This window comes from Megalobrama amblycephala, linkage group LG24 (assembly GCF_018812025.1).
Source record: "Megalobrama amblycephala isolate DHTTF-2021 linkage group LG24, ASM1881202v1, whole genome shotgun sequence".
NCBI lineage: Eukaryota > Metazoa > Chordata > Actinopteri > Cypriniformes > Xenocyprididae > Megalobrama > Megalobrama amblycephala.
The window spans coordinates 3,753,019-3,772,499 of NC_063067.1; the positions used below are offsets into that span (position 1 = coordinate 3,753,019).

Genomic DNA, 19,481 nt, shown 5'->3' on the forward strand with positions numbered 1-19,481 from the left:
ATGACATCATGATAATCGAAAAGTCCATGAGGCCTGTGCTTATCATGAAGTTATTATATTGCTTGTTGTGAACTTTGTCCACTTTATCAGTGCTTACAGTCTCTGCTTATGCACATGCAAATTCAGCGCTATCTCTGTGATTCCCGACAACCAGGTCACATGTTGTTTTATGCAGTGGTTGGCATCATTACTTTAAGGTGTTCGGTGATTTTATTATCAAATGCATCAATCATTCACTGGCTTTCATTAGTTTTTCATGTCATAAAATGTATTTTAGACCGAAGCAGTCATAAACCACAGAAGTACAACATGGACTACTGTTTAAAAGTTTGGTGTTTGTGTAATGTTTTTGAAAGAGTTTCTTCTGTTCACCAAGACTGCATTTATTTGATCAAAAATACAGTAATATTGTGAAATATTATAACAATTTAAAATAGCTGAAATTTTCAGCATCATTACTTCAGTCTCCAGTGTCAACTTAATTTAATGCTTACTTGTTGTATAAAACTATTCATTTCTTTAAAAAACATTTTTACTGACCCTAAACTTTTGAACGATAGTGTATCAGTGAATAAACTTTGCCATCTAGTGTATATAATTCCCCACTTGCTGTATGTCTCAGATATACATTTTTGTCTTGTGGATCAATGGAATATAAAAGTCTGAATCTCATGATAAACAGCTCTCATTTCACTCCAAAAGCAAAAGAATTAAGAAAATATATTTTACTTAAAGAGAGACTAAATGTGCAGTATGCACTTTCTTAGAAATGCTGTTGAAAGTGGATCGGACCAAGCAGCACAACACACTTGTAGTGACATTATGATATTTAAAAAATAATGTATTTTGTAAAAAATGTTTCTTAAATAGTAAAATACTTTGTCCAGCTTTTAATTTATGCTGGTGTACATTTTCTGTACGGTATGTATTTTTATTCTGAATCTAATGAGAATCCCCACTGAAAATAATAAATATAATAATAATAATAATAATAAAATGTCTGGATGCATAATGTTAAAATTCAAAAGGGTTCTTAAAGGGGTCATGAACTGCATTGTTTTATTGTTTTATGTTTCATTAGGTGCACTTAAAATGTTAGTATGCTTTTTACATCAAAAATTGTTGTAATTTAGAAATAAAAGGCATTTTTCCTACCCTGATTTTAACCCTCTGATTTGAACTCTCTGTTTTAAGGGGAGTGTCTGCTGTGAGACTTCAGTGGAAATGCCCACTGCTGTGATTGGCTGACATCTTTACATATGAAATAGCTAAGTCTCTCGAAAACTTTTAGCACATTTTTTACTGTTACAGCTCTCAAGGTTAACTAAAAGTTTTGATTATAGCATTATATTTAGATCGTGGCATGAAAGGTTGCAGTGATGAACACTGTAGTCGATCACAGACATGTTTTTGAGTGCATGAAAGCAGCAATCTCATCTTTGAAACTCAATTTCTGCACACTAACAAATGCTTTCATCATCAATCAAGAGATTCGTTGAATAAAACAGGAGTTTTGGCCAGAACTCAGTCACTGATAAACTCACGCTGTTTGATTGACAGCTCCAGCGATTGTTAAGGGAGCATTCTTTAATCGCTTTCTATATATAATTTAATATCATCCTACTAAGAGAAACAATGTGAAGTTGAGTGTTTAGTCACTGGTTTGATTTACTGACACACAGACAAAGATCATCTGACTGTACATGAATCATTAATATCAGATCAGGCATTAGAATGAACACAGTTACTGACATGTTGTTGCATTACTGTCGAATCCATATCGTAAAAGTCTGTTTGCAAAGCCTGCGCCGAAATGCAACTGATTTACCAAAGAATCCACGGTGAAATGTATCGAATACAAATAAATAAAGCTCAACTGAGACATTCACATTGTTGAAAATAAATAACCATATTCCTGCATTAGGATCTTTTGAAAGGTAATGTTATTTTAGTCCTGTATCGCTCTTCTCTCCTCATCATCTCACTAACAATGAGCAGGGCTAACGTTGCAATGATGAAGTAGGCGTTGATTTCTTCTGTGGCGGCGACCTTTCGATGACCTCTTATATATCAAAAGCTCAAGGAAAAGTTGATTTCTCAATTCATGACCCCTTTAAATGTCATAAATACAGGCTTGATTTTCTTTAGGCAAAATAATGTTTCTTTTGATTTTGGGGTGGTTTATGTTATATAGCAGGTTCATGAATGCGATCCTCTCTGAAGGTACGTTTGCATGCGTGCAATACTCACTGGTGATGCTGTTATAGCTGCTGATGGATGAGGTTATCGGTGGAGTCTCATCGGAGTCCACTGAGCCCGTATCGTCATCTTGAGAGCAGCCGGCTTGGATGGCCCGCAGGTAACTGTGGCTTCGAGACCGGAAGCAGGTGGGCGTGGGCAGATCCAAGGCCTCCACCGCTTGAGACTCCACCTGCCCGTAAGCCACGTTGCTCATGTAGCACTGCTCCACCTGAAAGGACACGTGCAGGTTGAAACGACCCGTGCGAAGCCTGCGGGGCAGACGGCCGCTGCCCACCCACAAGCGTGCCTCGCATGGGGAGAGATGGGGCCGCCGCTTTAGGGTGGACTGGTGCATTGTCGTGCGGACACGAAGAGGAAACGGCTCTAAATCCAACAGAAGATTTCCATGCTTTAGTGAATCTTGAGTGGTTTCCATTTAGTCTATGCAACAAATGAGTAACTAAAGCAGGACACACAAATAATTTACAAAGGAATTTGCTTTTTTGGCAGTGCCAATGTAGCAGCTCTTAAACCTGAAATTTTTTTGTCCTCTCTTTTTTTTCCAAATCCATCAGGAATAAAGCAGAGAAAATGCTTTAGAAAGTCACCGAACTCTTCTGTGATTCAACTGACCTTTAAGTCTTTCCCAACTATTCTGCAAGCAAAACACAATCACGGTTCAAACTCTCTTGGTGCCTGCTGGGAAAGGAAAAGCAGCGGTAGTTTTTAAGCCTGAATGAGTTTAGATGGTGAAGAGTAAAGAGAAACTTTGCGTTTGTTCATCCAGCAGGTGATACTTCTCACAGGGACACAACAGAACTAGGAGGTTTGTGTCTGTTTGTCCTGACAATTAAAGGCAAACAAATCGAAAAAACATACCAAGCTGCAGTAATTACAGTGACTTTTGAAAGAGCTCATTGGATTAAAAATCACAAGATAATTCCTAGAAAAAGTTTTCTTGACTTCTTTCCCTTTGATTCAAGCAATCTCTCTCTCCGACAGCGTTCTTCCAATCTCAGAAACAACTTTTCCATAAATTGACCATCAGTCTTCACAATAATCCCAAGCAAGCAAAACAGATCTTCAAAAAAAAAAATCAAAAAAATCAAATTCTCTTTCCTCTTAAAAAATCAGCGACATTTCAGACCCTCGACTGGCTTCACACGTCTTGATGTCCTCATCAGTATATTAAGAGAGAATGTAGGCGAACGCCCAAGTATCTCCTCCCGATAACATGCTCTCAAACTGATTTCCCACCCTCCACGTCTCCTTAAACTAGCTTAAGGATGTCGTACAGCATTTTTAATCTGGAACACTCTGTTCCTGCAGGTCAAGTAAACAGCAAAACCTCTCTGACACATTTCAGCATTTGCTCTGTGATGTGGAACGGAACGATTTACAAGACTAAACAGAAATAGACTTTTACATCTTCTGAAGAAAATGTGAGTAAAACTCTCTGCTAAGATGGGTGGTTGCCAGGGTGTTGCCATGTGGCTACTAGGCTGTTTTGGGAGTTGCTAGAGTGTGCTAGGTGTTGCTATGGTGTTGCTACTGTATGTGGTTATTAGAATGTTCTGGGGGGTGATATGATGTTGCCATGTAGTTGATAGTGTGTTTCTATGTGGCTGCTAGGGTCTGGGGTTTCTATGTTTTTTCTAGAATGTTCTGGAGTTGCTATGTTGTTACTAGGGTGTTCTAGGGATTGCTATGGTAATGTTGTGTGTTTACTAGGGTGTTGATATGTGGTTTTTATGGTGTTTTGGGTGTTTCTGTGTGGTTAATACTAGGGTGTTCTAGGGATTGCTGAGGTGTTGCTATGTGGTTTCTAGGGTGTTGATATGTGGTTCTTAGGGTGTTTTTAATGGGGGGGGGGTTCTGTGTGGTTACTAGGGTGTTTTCGGGACTGCTGAGGAGTTGTTATGTGGTTGATAGGGTGTTCTAGGGTTGCTAGGGCTGGGTATGTGGTTCTTAGGGTGTTTATTTGTAGGGGGGTTCTACTGTATGTGGTTAATAGAGTGTTCTAGTGATTGCTGATGTGTTGCTATGCGGTTGATAGGGTGTTCTAGGGGTTGCTAGGGTGCTGATATGTAGATCTTAGTGTGCTTTTGTGTGTGTGGGGGGGGGGGTTCTATGTGGTTAATAGGGTGTTCTAGTGATTGCTGAGGTGTTGCTATGTGGTTGATAGGGTGTTCTAGGGGTTGCTAGGGTGCTGATATGTGGATCTTAGTGTGCTTTTGTGTGTGTCTGTGGGAGGGTTCTATGTGGTTACTAGGATGCTCTAGGTATTGCTGAAGTGTTGCTATGTGGTTGCCAGGGTGTTCTAGGGGTTGCTAGGGTGTTGATATGTGGTTGCTAGGGTGTTTTAGGGTTGCTAGGGTGTTGCTATATGGTTCTTAGGATTTTTTTTGGGAGGGGGGTTCTATGTGGTTACTAGGATGCTCTAGGGGTTGCTAAGGTGTTGCTATGTGGTTGATATGGTGTTGATATGTGGTTGCTAGGGTGTTGGTGTGTGTGTCTGGGGGGTTCTATGTGGTTAATAGGGTGTTCTAGGGTTTGCTGAGGTGTTGCTATGTGGTTGCTAGGGTGTTGCTATGTGGTTCTTTGGGTGTTTTTTGTGTTGTGTGTGGGGGTGGTTCTATGTGGTAACTTAGGGTATTTTTTATGGGGGGGGAGGTTCTATGTGGTTACTAGGATGCTCTAGTGATTGTTGAGGTCTTGCTGTGTGGTTGCTAGGGTGTTGCTATGTGGTTCTTTGGGTGTTTTTTGTGTTGTGTGTGGGGGTGGTTCTATGTGGTTACTAGGATGCTCTAGGGATTGCTGAGGTGTTGCTATGTGGTTGATAAGCTGTTGCTATGTGGTTGCTAGGGTGTTCCAGGGGTTGTTAGGGTGTTTATATGTGGTTCTTATGGTGTTTTTTGTTGTTCTAGGGATTGCTGAGGTGTTGCTATGTGGTTGATAGGGTATTCTAGAGGTTCCTAAGGTGTTGATATGCGGTTCTTAAAGTGTCATATGAGGTTTCTATATGGTTATTATGGTGTTCTAGGGACTGATATAGTGTTGCTACTGTATGCAGTTTCTAGGGTATACTCGGGGTTGCTAAGTGGTTGATAGAGTGTACTGGAGGGTGCTGTGGTGTTGCTATGTGGTTGCTAGAGTGTTCTAGGGTTTGCTGTGATGTTGCTATGTGGTTGCTATGGTGCATCTGTGTGCTTAGGATGTTCAGGGGTGTTGCTAGGGTGTTGCTATGTGGTTGCTAGGTTGTTCAGGGGGTTGCATATGTGGCTATTAGGGTGTTCTGGGGGATGGCGCGATGTTGATATATGGTTTCTAGGGTGTTCTCTGGGTTGCTATGTAGTTACTACAAGGGTATTCTGGGGGTTGCTTTGGTGTTGCAAGGGTGTTCTGGGGGTTGCTATAGTGTCATAAGGGTGTTCTAGGGGTTGCTATAGTGTTGTAAGGGTGTTCTAGGGGTTGCTGTGGTGTCGTAAGGGAGTTCTGGGGGTTGTTATGATGTTGTAAGGGTGTTCTAGGGGTTGCTATGGTGTTGCGTGTTTCTAGCTGTGGATTGAGTCCCTCCTTCAATGCAAGTCTGTGAGTTTTTTTACCACATGAAAATTGCTTCTGATCACTTTCTGTTTCTCTTGGGATAACGTGCCCAAGTTAATTGTGCATTAAACTAAGTATTAAAAATTACAATGTGTTAGCAATAATAACAGTGATTCTTTTATGATTTGAAATAAATTAAATGAGGTCTGTGACCTGTCTCATGGTAGACCCTCGTCCCAGCGTGGCGCAGCGTGGACCGAATCCCCCATCAGTGTCCCAGTGCTGCAGACCCGCGTCACCGGGAGCCATCAAACAGTCCAGGTTATCCAGGCTGCGATTGGTGGAGACCTCGCATAGGGACGGCAAACAGCTGAGAGAAGAGAATGAGTGCAGGATCACAATGCATTCAACAGGAAATCTTCACATCCTTCTCCCTTTTGTCAAGCAGCCAATAACATGTGACTTTATTTTTAGTAGCTTCATAGACGAGGTGAGCGAGAGCCAGGTGCAGGATGTTAGGAACACTTCTGACCAAGCTAAAAAAATAAATAAAGTTTAGTGAGGATTCAGCCAGGATTCTAGTGGAGGTGGACGTCGTGCATCGGGGTGTTTTGTGGGGAATTTTATGTCGTGTTTTAATAACATAGAGTGAGAATGTGTCACGTAACCAGGTGGGGGCGGGGCTAAAACACTAACCTGTGCAGGTGCGGCACTGAGGCGGCGCTCTGCAGAGGAGACCAAACCACTCCGAACTGCTCCCGCATGAACGGACAGGGACTCTGTCTGCTAGTGAGTGTATAGGAAGGGTGGGCCGTTACACGGACCGTTGAACATCAATGTCTGCTGTTTGTTTCTAAGATTCATCAACACTGACTCGACTGAATACTGCATGACAAACGCTAGTATGCGATAAACAGAAACGTCATCTTATGCTGAGCAATTCACAGGGATTTTTACAAGTATTATTTAATGTTAAATGATACAGTCCAAAGTCTAAATCTACTCTTTTCCCTACTCATAAAATCTGGTCGACAAAAATGCTGTTCTTGGAGCATCGAGGATGTTGACATGGCACTGCAATTCACTCATCTCTCTCAACAAAGTAACAAAGTAGATCAAAATGATCAATTTTAATCCATGTAAATAGATACCAGGACTCCAGAATATTAAAGTCACATGTTCTTCAGGGTTCCCACTTTTTTTAACCAATGAATTTGCATGACTTTTCCAGTCGTCTGTGATTTATTTCATATGATTTAGGAATTCTTTGAATTCATGCTTTTGAAAAATTCATTTTCAACATACCGCTTTTGAAATGCCAATAAAAATGCCAATAAAATATTGTTTAAATATTATGTGTGTGTGTGTGTGTGTGTATATATATATATATATATATATATATATATGTAATTCAAAAGTGGTATGTTGAAAATGATTTTTCAAAATGAGTTTAATGAATATATATTAAAATTCTAATGTATATTTCTGAGTATTTGTTTATTTCTATAACCATAACAAATATTATTAATTATTATACAAATATTTGTATGAATTATGATTATTTATGAATTTATTATTATACACAAATTTGTAAAAAATTACAATCATGTGAGTTTTATATGTCTCCTTAAAGGTAACAAAGTAGATCAAATTAATAAATTTGTTTTAATAAATAAGTTTTAGGTTCCCACTCTTTTTATTGAGTGAATTTTCATGACTTTTTCAGTAATCCATGATTTACTGGATAAGGATTAATAATAAATATTTTTTTAAATATTTTATTCAAAATATTAAATATAATATTAATATTATATTTAATATTATATAATATTAATATTAAATATTTTAGAGCTTGACATAACTTTAAAAAAGTATATTTATTATAAAATGGCCACAGATTACACTCTTTTTAACCAATGAATTTGCATGACTTTTCCAGTCTTCCGTGATTTACAGGATATATATATATATATATATATATATATATTAGTTTTTGTAAGTGTTGTTTTGTCTTATTTTAAATCATGTGTAAGTTTGTTGAAGCCCTGGTTGAGAACCACTACATATGTGTAGTATGTAGTATATACTTCCTACTACTTTTTAAAAAATAGTATGCATTATGTACACAGTAAGCATTATGCAACATGCATGTTTAATTCAACGAGTGGCATTTCTAATGGAAGTTTGTGTAAAAGCATCTTTACTCTTTACAGTTTGATAAATGTCCCAAAAAAGATGTTTATTACACATGAAAAGCAGAAGACCATTTAATCTCACCATCTAGGAGAAACAACTGAGATATTAAAGATTTCACCTTTGTATTTTTTCTTTGGCTATGGAGAAAGTGAGTCATGTTTAATGAGTATAAAGATTATTTGGACTTCTGATATGGAGTTTTAAAGCAACTAATCAACCTGTCAACATGCTGCCATCTGCTGGTCGCAGTGAAAATACTCCTGATGGCATCATTGAGATGTTCAGTAATGCACCTCATGTGTTGTGTCCAGCAGTTACCACAGAGAGAATCACATTTAAAGTTACTTTGTGTCTGTTTAATTGTAAAACAGCTGCAGATGAGTGTGTGCATGTTGTGGTTCATGTGTTTCACTCACTTGCGCGGTGGTAAAGGCGGCTGCTGCTCGCTGAGAGACTGCTGGGTGGCCTTCAGGTAGCTCTGTCGTCGGGCGGCGGTCTTGGGCGAGGGTTTGGGTGAAGGGGGTCCGTCTGAGTCGTCGCTGTCCTCCACGTCTCCCATGGCTTTAACATAACTGCCGCTGCGCATCCGCCTGCACGGGATCTCGCCTGCGCCCCCTGCCTTACCCAGCGTCCCGCTCCACTCACCTGTAGGCACCTGCTGAAAGACTTACACTTACAATACACTCACACTACCCACAATGCCTCTGGGTCAAAGGATCACAAATAAAACTTGAAATGAAGTGTAAAATGCATGTGAAAAATTCTTTGCATTCATGCTGGTTTTATGTTTTTTTTAAAATCGTGTTTTTAACATACAACTGTTGAAATGCCATTCAAAAGTACATCAAATTATTGTTGAAATATTATTTACATATAATACTTCAAATTTTATTTTCAAATTTGTAACAAATATTTGTATTTTTTTTAATAATCAGTATAGAAATGTTTGTTTGTTATTATTGCACTTATTTGTGTATTTATTATAATACAAATTTTTGTAAATATTTCAAATTTTGCTAAAATATTAATATATTTTTAGATTCAAATTTAGCTAAAATATTTAATAAAACATTTTTACAAATATGTATTATTATTTTACACAAAATATTAATAATACTTTTTTTCACAAATGTTTTGATTTATTACTTTCATTATTGTTGCATTTATTAATAATTATGTATTTATTATTATGCAAATATTTGTAAGAATATTTACTGTTATTATCTGAATTTTTTCAAAATAATATTATAGTTTTAACAAATATTTATTATATTTAGCATTATAATTTAATATTATTTAAATTCAAAAATAGGTAACACAATAATAATTATATCATTGACCCATTTAAAAATAAATAAAAAAATGAGTAATAAAAAAAGTGATATGAAGTGCTTATTTGGTATTATAATCAATCATTTTTTGTGTATTTATTATCATACAAAAATATTTGTAAATATTTCACATTTTGCTAAAATATTTACTAATATCTTTTTAGAAATATGTATTATTTTTATACATAAAATAAGACAAATTAAAGTTGTTTTTTTAACAACATTTGAAATGGTGTTTATGTTCAATTATTGTTCAAATATGATTTTTTTTAATAAATTCAAATAGTTCAATTAATTCATATATATTTTTACAACAAATATGCATTAATATTATACAAATATTTGTATTTATTATTATTGCATTAAAGCAATAATGTTTGGCATTATAATTGATGTTATAATTCAAACACACCCTGTTATGAAATCTTGTATGCGTTATCCTAGTAATATTTGCCAAATATTATAAATAATATATACAAATATCAAGAAACCCATCTCTTTACTTCACTGTTTCTCTCACACATTAAAGGGTTAGTTCACCCAAAAAATGAAAATTCTGTCATTAATTATTCACCCTCATGTCATTCCAAACCCATAAGACTTTCGTTCATCTTCAGAACACAAATAAAGGTATTTTTGATGAAATTTGGGAGATTTCTGTGCCTGCATTAAATGTCTGTTCGCCAAAAACTCACCTAAAACATGTAAAAACATTCATAAAGATATTGTAAATTAAACCCATTATGAATCAGGCGGTTTAATCCAAGTGTTCTGAAGGGACACAATCACTTTATACGCTTTTATTCACATAAAAACATTGATCAGTGACTGTACATAGAGGACTCAAATATGGTAAACAGAAGCTCAACCATACTTGCTTAACGACGAAAGTCTTACAAGTTTGGAATGAATAAAGGATGACAGAATTCTCATTTTGGGGTCTGTTTGTCACCTGTAGGAAGTTGCAGGTCATCTCCTGTCCGTGGCAGGACTTGGACTTGAGCAGGGTCCGGTTGACGGTGGCGGAGCCCTTCTGTAGCACCTGTCTGGCCTGACTAAGGGTCAGCGTTGACCAGGAGCCTCTCTTGACCAGCACGCTGTCCCCTGTTTGGCCACCGGAGGGCGGCAGACTGACCTGCGGCTTGAGGTCACCGCTGCTCTTGGACGATTTGAGCGAGTGCGCCGCGATGGTGTTGTAGCCCTGCGGATGCGGTCTGGGTGCCGCTTGACTGTCCGACACGGCTCTGCCCAGTGTCATCATGCTGAGAGGGTTTCGATACGCAACCGCCAGTGGGCCGGCGGCAGGTTGAGTCGGGGGATCGTCCTCTAAGCCGTCGTCCGAGCTCCAGAAGCCTGAGAGATTGGGCCGCGGACGCCGTTTGGTGCCTTCAGTCTTGGCGCGGTCTTTGCTTTTGCTCCGCCGGGTCGCTTTTGCCGCGTCACCGGCGGTTATGCTCCCTTTCACCGCCGAAACCTCCAGAGATTGCGACTTGGCGAAGAGTTTCTGGACGGACTGGACCAGGTTTCGGATGCGGCTGGGACTCTCGCTGCGCTGCTTGGAGCCGCGGCTGCGCCGGTGGAACTGCAGCGTGCTGAAGCCGTCGCGCTGCAGCGGTAGGTGGCGCTCCAGCTGGTCCAGCAGGTTGGCCGGGAGCCGGTTCATCTTGGCGGCTGCTGCGGATGAGATGGTGGCCGTGCCGCTGCTGATCATGGCGGGGGCGCCCAGTCCCAGGCCCAAACCCATGGACATGGAAGATGTGAGGGTGCCAGCGCGACTGCCTGTCTGAGCCACACAACCCTGCTGAGACAAACCACATCATCACGAAATCACGTGAAAATTATGCAGATATACTAGACCAGGGGTGCAAAACCCAGCCCTGAAGAGTTTAACCTTTAGGATTAGTTCACCCAAAACTGAAATTTCTGTCATTAAAGGATTAGTTCACTTTAAAATGAAAATTACACTCAAGCCATATGACTTACTTCTTTCTGAGGAGCACAATCCTAGTTATATTAATAAATATCTTGATGCATCCAAGCTTTATAATGGCAGTGAACGGGAGCAACGAGTATGTAGCTCAAGAAAGTGCATCCATCCATCATAAACGTACTCCACACAGCTCCAGGGGGTTAATAAAGACCTATTGAAGCGAAGCGATGCGTTTGTGTCGGGTGTGCCTCATACGTCTTGAAAAGTGAAGCTGCGGGTTCTTTGATCGCCTCCTGGTGGCTGGATGCAGTTCAGGTCATAACAAGCGGCAACCTCCCCCTTTCTCTCGTGAAGCCAATACGGAAGTAACTTAAACTGCGATTCATCGACTGGCCGCTAGGGACAGGCTCCAAAAGAGAGCAGAATCTCATAGAGTCCCATGTTAAATTGGCCAAGTTTATAGCAGAAAAAAACATGTTTACAAGTTGGTTCAAATTGTGGTTTTGGTCTATACTGCTATTTTTGCCCTTCATGACAACTCTGAGGGGGGTGAATTTTTTTATAACTTATCCGTTTAAATTATATTAAGCCTTAAAGTTCTGCATAATTAAGGGCCGCGGCCTCATTTACGCGTCAAAACTGCTGTTCAGAACTCTATGGGTGACGTCACGGACGCTACGTCCATATTTTTTTACAGTCTATGGGTCATAAACCTCGCCCTCTCCATTCAAACGAACGGGAATGAGTCAAAACAAAAAAATAAATTACACTTCAAATAAAATTTTCCAAAGGATGGTTTTAGTCATTTAAGGTAGTTGTTATCACGTTGATATATATTCAATTGTTCGTTTTTGTGATAAGTTTGATTTTAGCTAGCAATTTGATGCTATAGAAACAGGGCGTGTCGTTTTGATTGACAGTTGTGATTGACAGCTTCTCTGAGGACTGTCGGAGCTTCGAGGGGAGATTGAAAATATATAACTAACTATTAATTTTCGATTTCTGTGTTATTTCACACCGACAAAAGGAGTTGTTCAGCGGTAAACTGTACTGACCGACCTACAGGATCTGACGGATCCTGTAGGTCGAACTTTTTTTGGTAACGTTAACATTAATAAATGTTATTAGTTAAGATAACTCGCCTAACGTTAGCCATGATGGGAAAAAGCAGGTGATCGTTATCTGGCAGTTACTAATTATTTTTATGGATATAAAATAATAATTAGCAGGACAAAACTAATGATAGCCTACTCTAATTAATTATACAGCACTGTCTACAGCAATCGATCTCCTGTAACGTTAGCTGAACTTTATTTAAAATGGCAGGACCGTTTCTGACATTTTAGAGTTGTTTCTAGTGGCATATTATATTGAGTTTATCAACTGAATTTGCTGTTTCAAAAATATTATTGCTCTAGAAACAGAATAGCCTATTATTTTATAGGTAGAATTTTAAATTGTGTATAATTTATATAGCCTATTTAAAATACATCAGTGATGACGCAGTCGTCTGGGCGGAAGTTTGATACCGCGACTCCGCCTCCGGCTCCACTGACAATTCCTTCTGCACATGCCCAGGCTCCAAACTGATGTTTTTTGTGTAACATGTCACCGTGCATCGTCGTACGTTTTACATTCAGTTCATTACAATGGAAGGAAGCGGCGTTGCGTCGTCCATCTTTTTTACAGTCTATGGTTTGTGCAAGAAAAATATCCATATTTAACAAGTTATAAAGTAAAATAACTAGCTTCTGCCAGACTGCCTTCTGAATTCAACTTAGGAAGAAAGTGCAACGCCTCTCGCAGTTTAAAACGCTTACGCTACGTCCTACATCTTCCATATTCAATTTACGAAAAAAGCATGACTGACGCGACGTGACCTTTCCATCGTGATTACGTAATGCGTGGCACATCGCAGAGCAGTGCAAGACGAGCATTTGTGGTTAAAAAGTATATACATTTTTATTTTATTTTTTTTAGAAAATGACCGATGGTTTCTCTAGATAAGACTCTTATTCCTCATCTGGGATCATGTAGAGCTCTTTGAAGCTGCACTAAAACGGACATTTGGACCTTCAACCCGTTGAACCCCAGTGAAGTCCACTATATGGAGAAAAATCCTGAAAATGTTTTCCTCAAAAACATTAATGTCTTTTCAACTGAAGAAAGAAACACATAAACATCTTGGATAACATGGGGGTGAGTAAATTATCAGGAAATTTAAATTCTGAAGCAAACTAATCCTTTAAAGCAGGATTCTTTTGGATAATGTTTTGTAACTCAATGGCTGTGGCAGTACCTGCGTGTACTCGCTCTGCTCCGGCTGGCTGGTGTAGTGCAGCCGTGGGAAGGTGCTGCTGTTGGTCAGCTGGTTGTTTAGAGGCAGCAGGCAGTCCGACTGCAGGGTCGTCGGGGTGGAAACTGGAAAATGATGGAAGTGAGGATCCAGAGTGCCATAATGGTTGACGGTGGGGCTCAGGAGGTAGGTGGCGTGGGGGTCCGGGGCCAAGGGACACAAGGGCTCCTGGGGGCCCGCGGTGGGGTCACAGCTGTCTGACAGATGTCGGCTACGGTTGGCCCCTAAGCTTTTCATGGTTGCTGTGGAGGGTCCGTCCTAGAACATGCTCCCAGATGAAGAGAGACTGCGGCCCTGGAGGGCGACCCCTAGAGGACAGAGAGAGCATACACACATGCACATGTGAATAAGTGCACACTAGTTTTCTAAAGTCATGTTTACAGGGTACCAGAATGATACAACCAGCGTTGTTAATGGTAAATAAAACTAAAACTATTCTAACGATTCTGAACTGCTGAAACGAGTCTTCAGTAATTCCAGTCTCACTTCCTGTTACAAACCTAACAATGTAACTGATAATACCAGTCTATGGTCTTCATTGGCTGCTTCAACATCTATTTTGACCCTCAAACACTGTAGCTGCAGCTGAGACTGGAAGAGTTTGGCTTGTGTTGTCGACATGTCGAGAAGATGCTGTTTTCTGCTACTAAAGCAAATCCACTTTGCAGCACTTTAAAATGATGAGGACTCACGCTGAAATTGATACGATAAAACAAATGTTGGTTTTAACCATGGTTACAGTTCGGATCACTGTGTATCAAATGCTGAGGAAGATAAGGATCTAAAATTCAGATAAGGTAATGGGCGTTTAGTTTCCGACATGCGCTGTAAACGGTGGACCAATCACAACAGACTTGGCCATCTGAACGATCAGAGTAGAGTAGACCAATCACAACACACTGGGACATCTGACCAATCAGAGCAATGGAAGCTCTCGAAAAGGCGGGGTTTAGAGAGACGGAATCCTTTATCAAACCATTTCGGACACTGTGAGAAAAGAATAGATGCTGCAATGGATATTATGAGAAAATTAAAGGTGCCCTCGAATGAAAAATTGAATTTATATTGGCATAGTTGAATAACAAGAGTTCAGTACATGGAAATGACATACAATGAGTTTCAAACTCCATTGTTTCCTCCTTCTTATGTAAATCTCATTTGTTTAAAAGACCTCCGAAGAACAGGCGAATCTCAACATAACACCGACTGTTACGTAACAGTTGGGATCATTAATATGTACACCCCCAATATTTGCATATGCCAGCCCATGTTCAAGGCATTAGACAAGGGCAGCCAGTATTAACGTCTGGATCTGCACAGGTGAATCAACAGACTAGGTAAGCAAGCAAGAACAATAGCGAAAAATGGCAGATGGAGCAATAATAACTGACATGATTCATGATAACATGATATTTTTAGTGATATTTGTAAATTGTCTTTCTAAATGTTTCGTTAGCATGTTGCTAATGTACTGTTAAATGTGGTTAAAGTTACCATTTGCACACTTGCAGTCTGTATAATGCACAAACACAATTTCATTCTTTATAAATCTCTCCAACAGTGTGTAATGTTAGCTTTAGCCACGGAGCACTATCAAACTCATTCAGAATCAAATGTAAACACCCAAATAAATACAATACTCACATAATCCGACGCATGCATGCAGTATGCATGATGAACACTTTGTAAAGATCCATTTTGAGGGTTATATTAGCTGTGTGAACTTTGTTTATGCACTGTTTAAGGCAAGCGCGAGCTCCGGGGGCGGAGAGGGCGAGCATTTAAAGGGGCCACAGCCTGAATCGGCGCATTTCTAATTATGCCCCAAAATAGGCAGTTAAAAAAATTAATTAAAAAAAATCTATGGGGTATTTTGAGCTGAAACTTCACAGACACATTCAGGGGACACCTTAGACTTATATTACATCTTGTAAAAAAACATTCGATGGCACCTTTAAAGTGTTTTTGTTTGTTTTTTTACCTTGGATGCATGTAAACCTATTATAGGAGACTCCAAAACAAAATTAGGTACCCTTAAAATAGCATAAGGGGCACTTTAAATTGTAGTAATATTTCATAATATTACTGTATTTTTATCAAATAAAAGCATGCCTTGGTGAGCAGAAGAGACTTTTTTTTAGAAACATTAATAAATCTTACTGATCCCAAACTTTTGAATGGTAGTGTATGTCAGCGATTCATTATATGACGATCAAATAATGGATATAAGCATTACAACTGGGCACATATCCAGCTGTGCCGTGCCATCCAGCACACTCTTAAAACATTTATGCATTTGGCAGAGAGTTTTATTTATTTTTATAAATAAAACACAGCACCATATTACAGCATTATATATGGACTAGACTTCAGGATGCACGTCAAAAGTCTGCCTATGTCAGAGCTCTGAGTGTACATCTTCATTATATCAGCACACAACACAGTCAATGGCACATAATGTACAAAAACATTTGTCAAGGTTTTATGCATGCAAATTCTTACAAATCAAACTGTCTCATGCTCACATCATGCGCTCATGAATCTAGCGTCCCCGTTGTCTGCGAGTCACTCTTCCCATTGACATTCATCGCTAGATGAATATGTGAGTCACACTCATCGGGAGCCGAATCGCACGAGACATTGACTCTGAACCGACGGAGCCCCATTCACAAAACCGCCAGCTTCTATCGGCTGTTTTCATCTGTCATTACTGCACGCCGCAGTCGGTCTCAATGGGGCCGGCGCGATGAGTCACGGCGCCGTCAAAGAGCCTGAAAACCTCGTTAGCATTCAGCCCGCAGCTGCACCTCCTCCCGACCGGGCCCGCGCTCGGCCCGTGACATCAGCGCGGATCAGCCAGAGCTGCAGAGACGCTTTACAAACACCTCACACACGTTTAGGAGGAAATGAGTGACTCGACAGTCATTTTTGCACAATTTGAGAGCCACCAACTGGGCTGAAAATAAAAAAGAAATCACATGTCGTGGTGAGACGTGTTTTGTGAGTATAATGTGAAACTCACGTGAGGAAATGTCACTCCAGCGACCTTTGACCGTTAGAATAAAAATTCAGTCACCTTATACTAACCATCATGTCATTTGGGGTTTAAATTTAGGTTTACTTGATTATCCATTAATCATTTCATATTAAAATCATGTTAAAATGTATCAAATATGATCATCTGGCTTTTAAGGAAGGTCTATTTGTTCATCTGTCACTCATCAATGTATTGCATTGCATTGTATGTTTTAAAACTACAGAGCTTTGATCATAAAACTAAGCATTTAAATATATCTTAATAAGACATTATTGGCAGATATAGAGTGACGACTGATATTTATATTTTTATGTAAGTAGCCTGTTATGCTGTTATAAAAATCACATTACAAGCAATCTGAATTTCATCGTACTTTTTGACCATATATCAGCATCTGCATCATATTTCATATTTTTGCCTCCGAATAAAATAATTTTTTTTATTATCCTCAAATGTACACTCTAAAAAATAAAACATTGGTTCAACAAAAAAAAAAATGTTAACGTTTTCCACTAGAATTTTTAACTTGGGAGAATTACATTAATTCAAAGCAATATTTTGAGTTGATCCAACATAATGCTTTAAGTAAGGTGAAGATGTTTTTTGCCACAATAAAAACACATTTCTAAGTAACATGAACTTAATAATTGTCAACATGAATGCAACTATTTAAGTTGATCCAACATAATGTTTTAAGTAAGGTGAAGACGCTTTTTGGACACAATAAAACGCATTTCTAAGTAACATGAACTTACCAAGCACCGCTTGTCACCATGATGGTAAATCTCCAAAAACCCACATTAACAGAAACTCTTCTAAATTAGCATAACAAAACACTAATTACTGCTAAATCTCCCTTACCATTAATCTTGTGCAAAAAACATTATATAACACTTAATTTTAGCATTTACTTTCAAGTGCCATGGGCAAAGCATGATGGGAAATATAAATCCCAGCCCAGTTTCACTTAACTTAAGTTCGTCTAAATTAAAAGAAGTGTTCATACAACTCAAAACAATGAAACACGTTTACACGTCATCAGATTGTAGTTTACATTAACAGAACTTAAAATTAAATACATTTTTGATTAAATGTTAAACTATGACAAGTCATGATAGTATATCGAATCAATAGGCATAATTTGTGTCATCCAAGCTCAATAAAATAACAATTACAAATAAAAAGTCTAACAGCATTTCAGAACTTGATTTTTTATTTCACAACAATATATATATATATATATATATATATATATATATATATATATATATATATATATATATATATATATATATATATATATATATATATATATATATATTTAAGTAATGACTAAAGGTCCCTGAATTAGTTATAGTGTATCAGCTCCATATTCTTACTATATAATATTATATAAACTATTAAAAAGCCTGATGTATCAAAATATAATACTTGATACTTTTTTTTGTCATACATTTCATATAAAGTTTAAATAGGTAAGAAATGAGTTTAAATGCTGGAATGTGTTTCATCTAAACACATTCAGTCTGGTTTTACCTCTTAGAAAAGCCTCACAACACTGAACCTCTGAATTTAAAGGGGACCTATTATGCCCCTTTTTATAAGTAATATAAGTCTCTGTTGTCCCCAGAATGTGTCTGTGAAGTTTCAGCTCAAAATACCCCACAGATCATTTATTATAGCATGTTGTAATACCCATTTTTGAGTGGATAGAAAAACATGCTGTTTTTGTGCATGTGTCTTTAAATGCAAATGAGCTGCTGCTCCCCACCCCACTTTTCAGAAGAGGGCGGAGCCTACAGCTCATGCCTCGGATACTCTGCCAATAACTAACAAAACATTTGTTTGGTTTTGATCATCATCTCTATTGCAGCCAAGTTCGCATATAAGTTGCGCTTAAATTGTCAAATACTCACAAGGTTATGTCAAAAACACACAAAGCTCATAAACACAGTTATGTCTGTGAACGAAAACAATGGAAAGAAATCGCATGTGTATATTAGAGCTGTGTATTAAAGTGACAGCAGTGTAATATACAATACCTACTGTTGTTAATATGAACCAAACAACAAAAGAAAAACTGAAAATCACTCACTGTTCTTGACTGAATAACTTTAGTACTTTTAATAAGAATACATTTCTTACTTGAATGATTGTGTACAGCTCACTCAAGGGGAGTGGCTAAGCTAATAGGGTGGAGTCCGTCAGCAGCCATGGGCGGGGCTTCTCTTACATAAGAGTAGGGGGAAATCTGGAACTGCTTATTTGGAGAGACTTTTATGATTTATGGGGAGTATTAAAAAAAAAAGGAGTAGGTAGATTTTTACCATTATAGGCTGGTGGACACACATCTGTGTTCAAACACCTTATAAAAGTGAATTTTGCATAATAGGTCCCCTTTTAAAGCAAGGACACATGCCAGCAGGAAGTCCTACCTTCCTCAGCTCACACTGAGACGGCAGCCTCTGTGATCATTAGCCCAGCGCTCCTCTCTATCCCGAACACAGCTGGAAACACAACGATGTCATGAACAATGACAGTACTGAGACAGACTGTCAAAACAGCATACTACGATACTACTAGGGATATTTCTGCAGTATATAGTATGTACTGTACTATGTTTCCAACCTATTTTGGGCTCATTTTAAGCCAGCCATATAGTATTTTTTTGAAACAATAGTTGAGTTAAATAACACTACCAATCAGGTTGGTCAAACATTTAACCCAATTGCTGGGTTGGACCATTTTCAACCCAACTTGGGTTGCTTTTAACCCAACATTTTTAGAGTACATAATCATTATTAACTAAGATTAATAAATGCTTTATAAGTATTTGTCATTGTT

General features: G+C 38.5%; 1 protein-coding gene across 6 annotated transcripts in view; it reads right to left on the reverse strand.

The window, feature by feature from the left end:
• dlgap4a (discs, large (Drosophila) homolog-associated protein 4a) overlaps positions 1-19,481 on the reverse strand; it is a 180,288-nt gene that overhangs the window by 25,229 nt on the left and 135,578 nt on the right. The window contains exons 1-7 of one of the 6 annotated variants that reach the window (XM_048177436.1): positions 16,126-16,430; positions 13,544-13,908; positions 10,267-11,115; positions 8,400-8,641; positions 6,484-6,573; positions 6,001-6,157; positions 2,251-2,470 (exon numbers count right to left, since the gene is read on the reverse strand). In XM_048177436.1, coding sequence (XP_048033393.1) covers positions 2,251-2,470; positions 6,001-6,157; positions 6,484-6,573; positions 8,400-8,641; positions 10,267-11,115; positions 13,544-13,837 — 1,852 coding nt within the window. In that variant the 5' untranslated portion in view covers positions 13,838-13,908; positions 16,126-16,430. Of the gene's footprint in view, positions 1-2,250; positions 2,471-6,000; positions 6,158-6,483; positions 6,574-8,399; positions 8,642-10,266; positions 11,116-13,543; positions 13,909-16,125; positions 16,431-19,481 lie in introns of those variants that run through there. The other 5 variants (XM_048177438.1, XM_048177437.1, XM_048177435.1 and 2 more) reach the window with 5 other exon arrangements.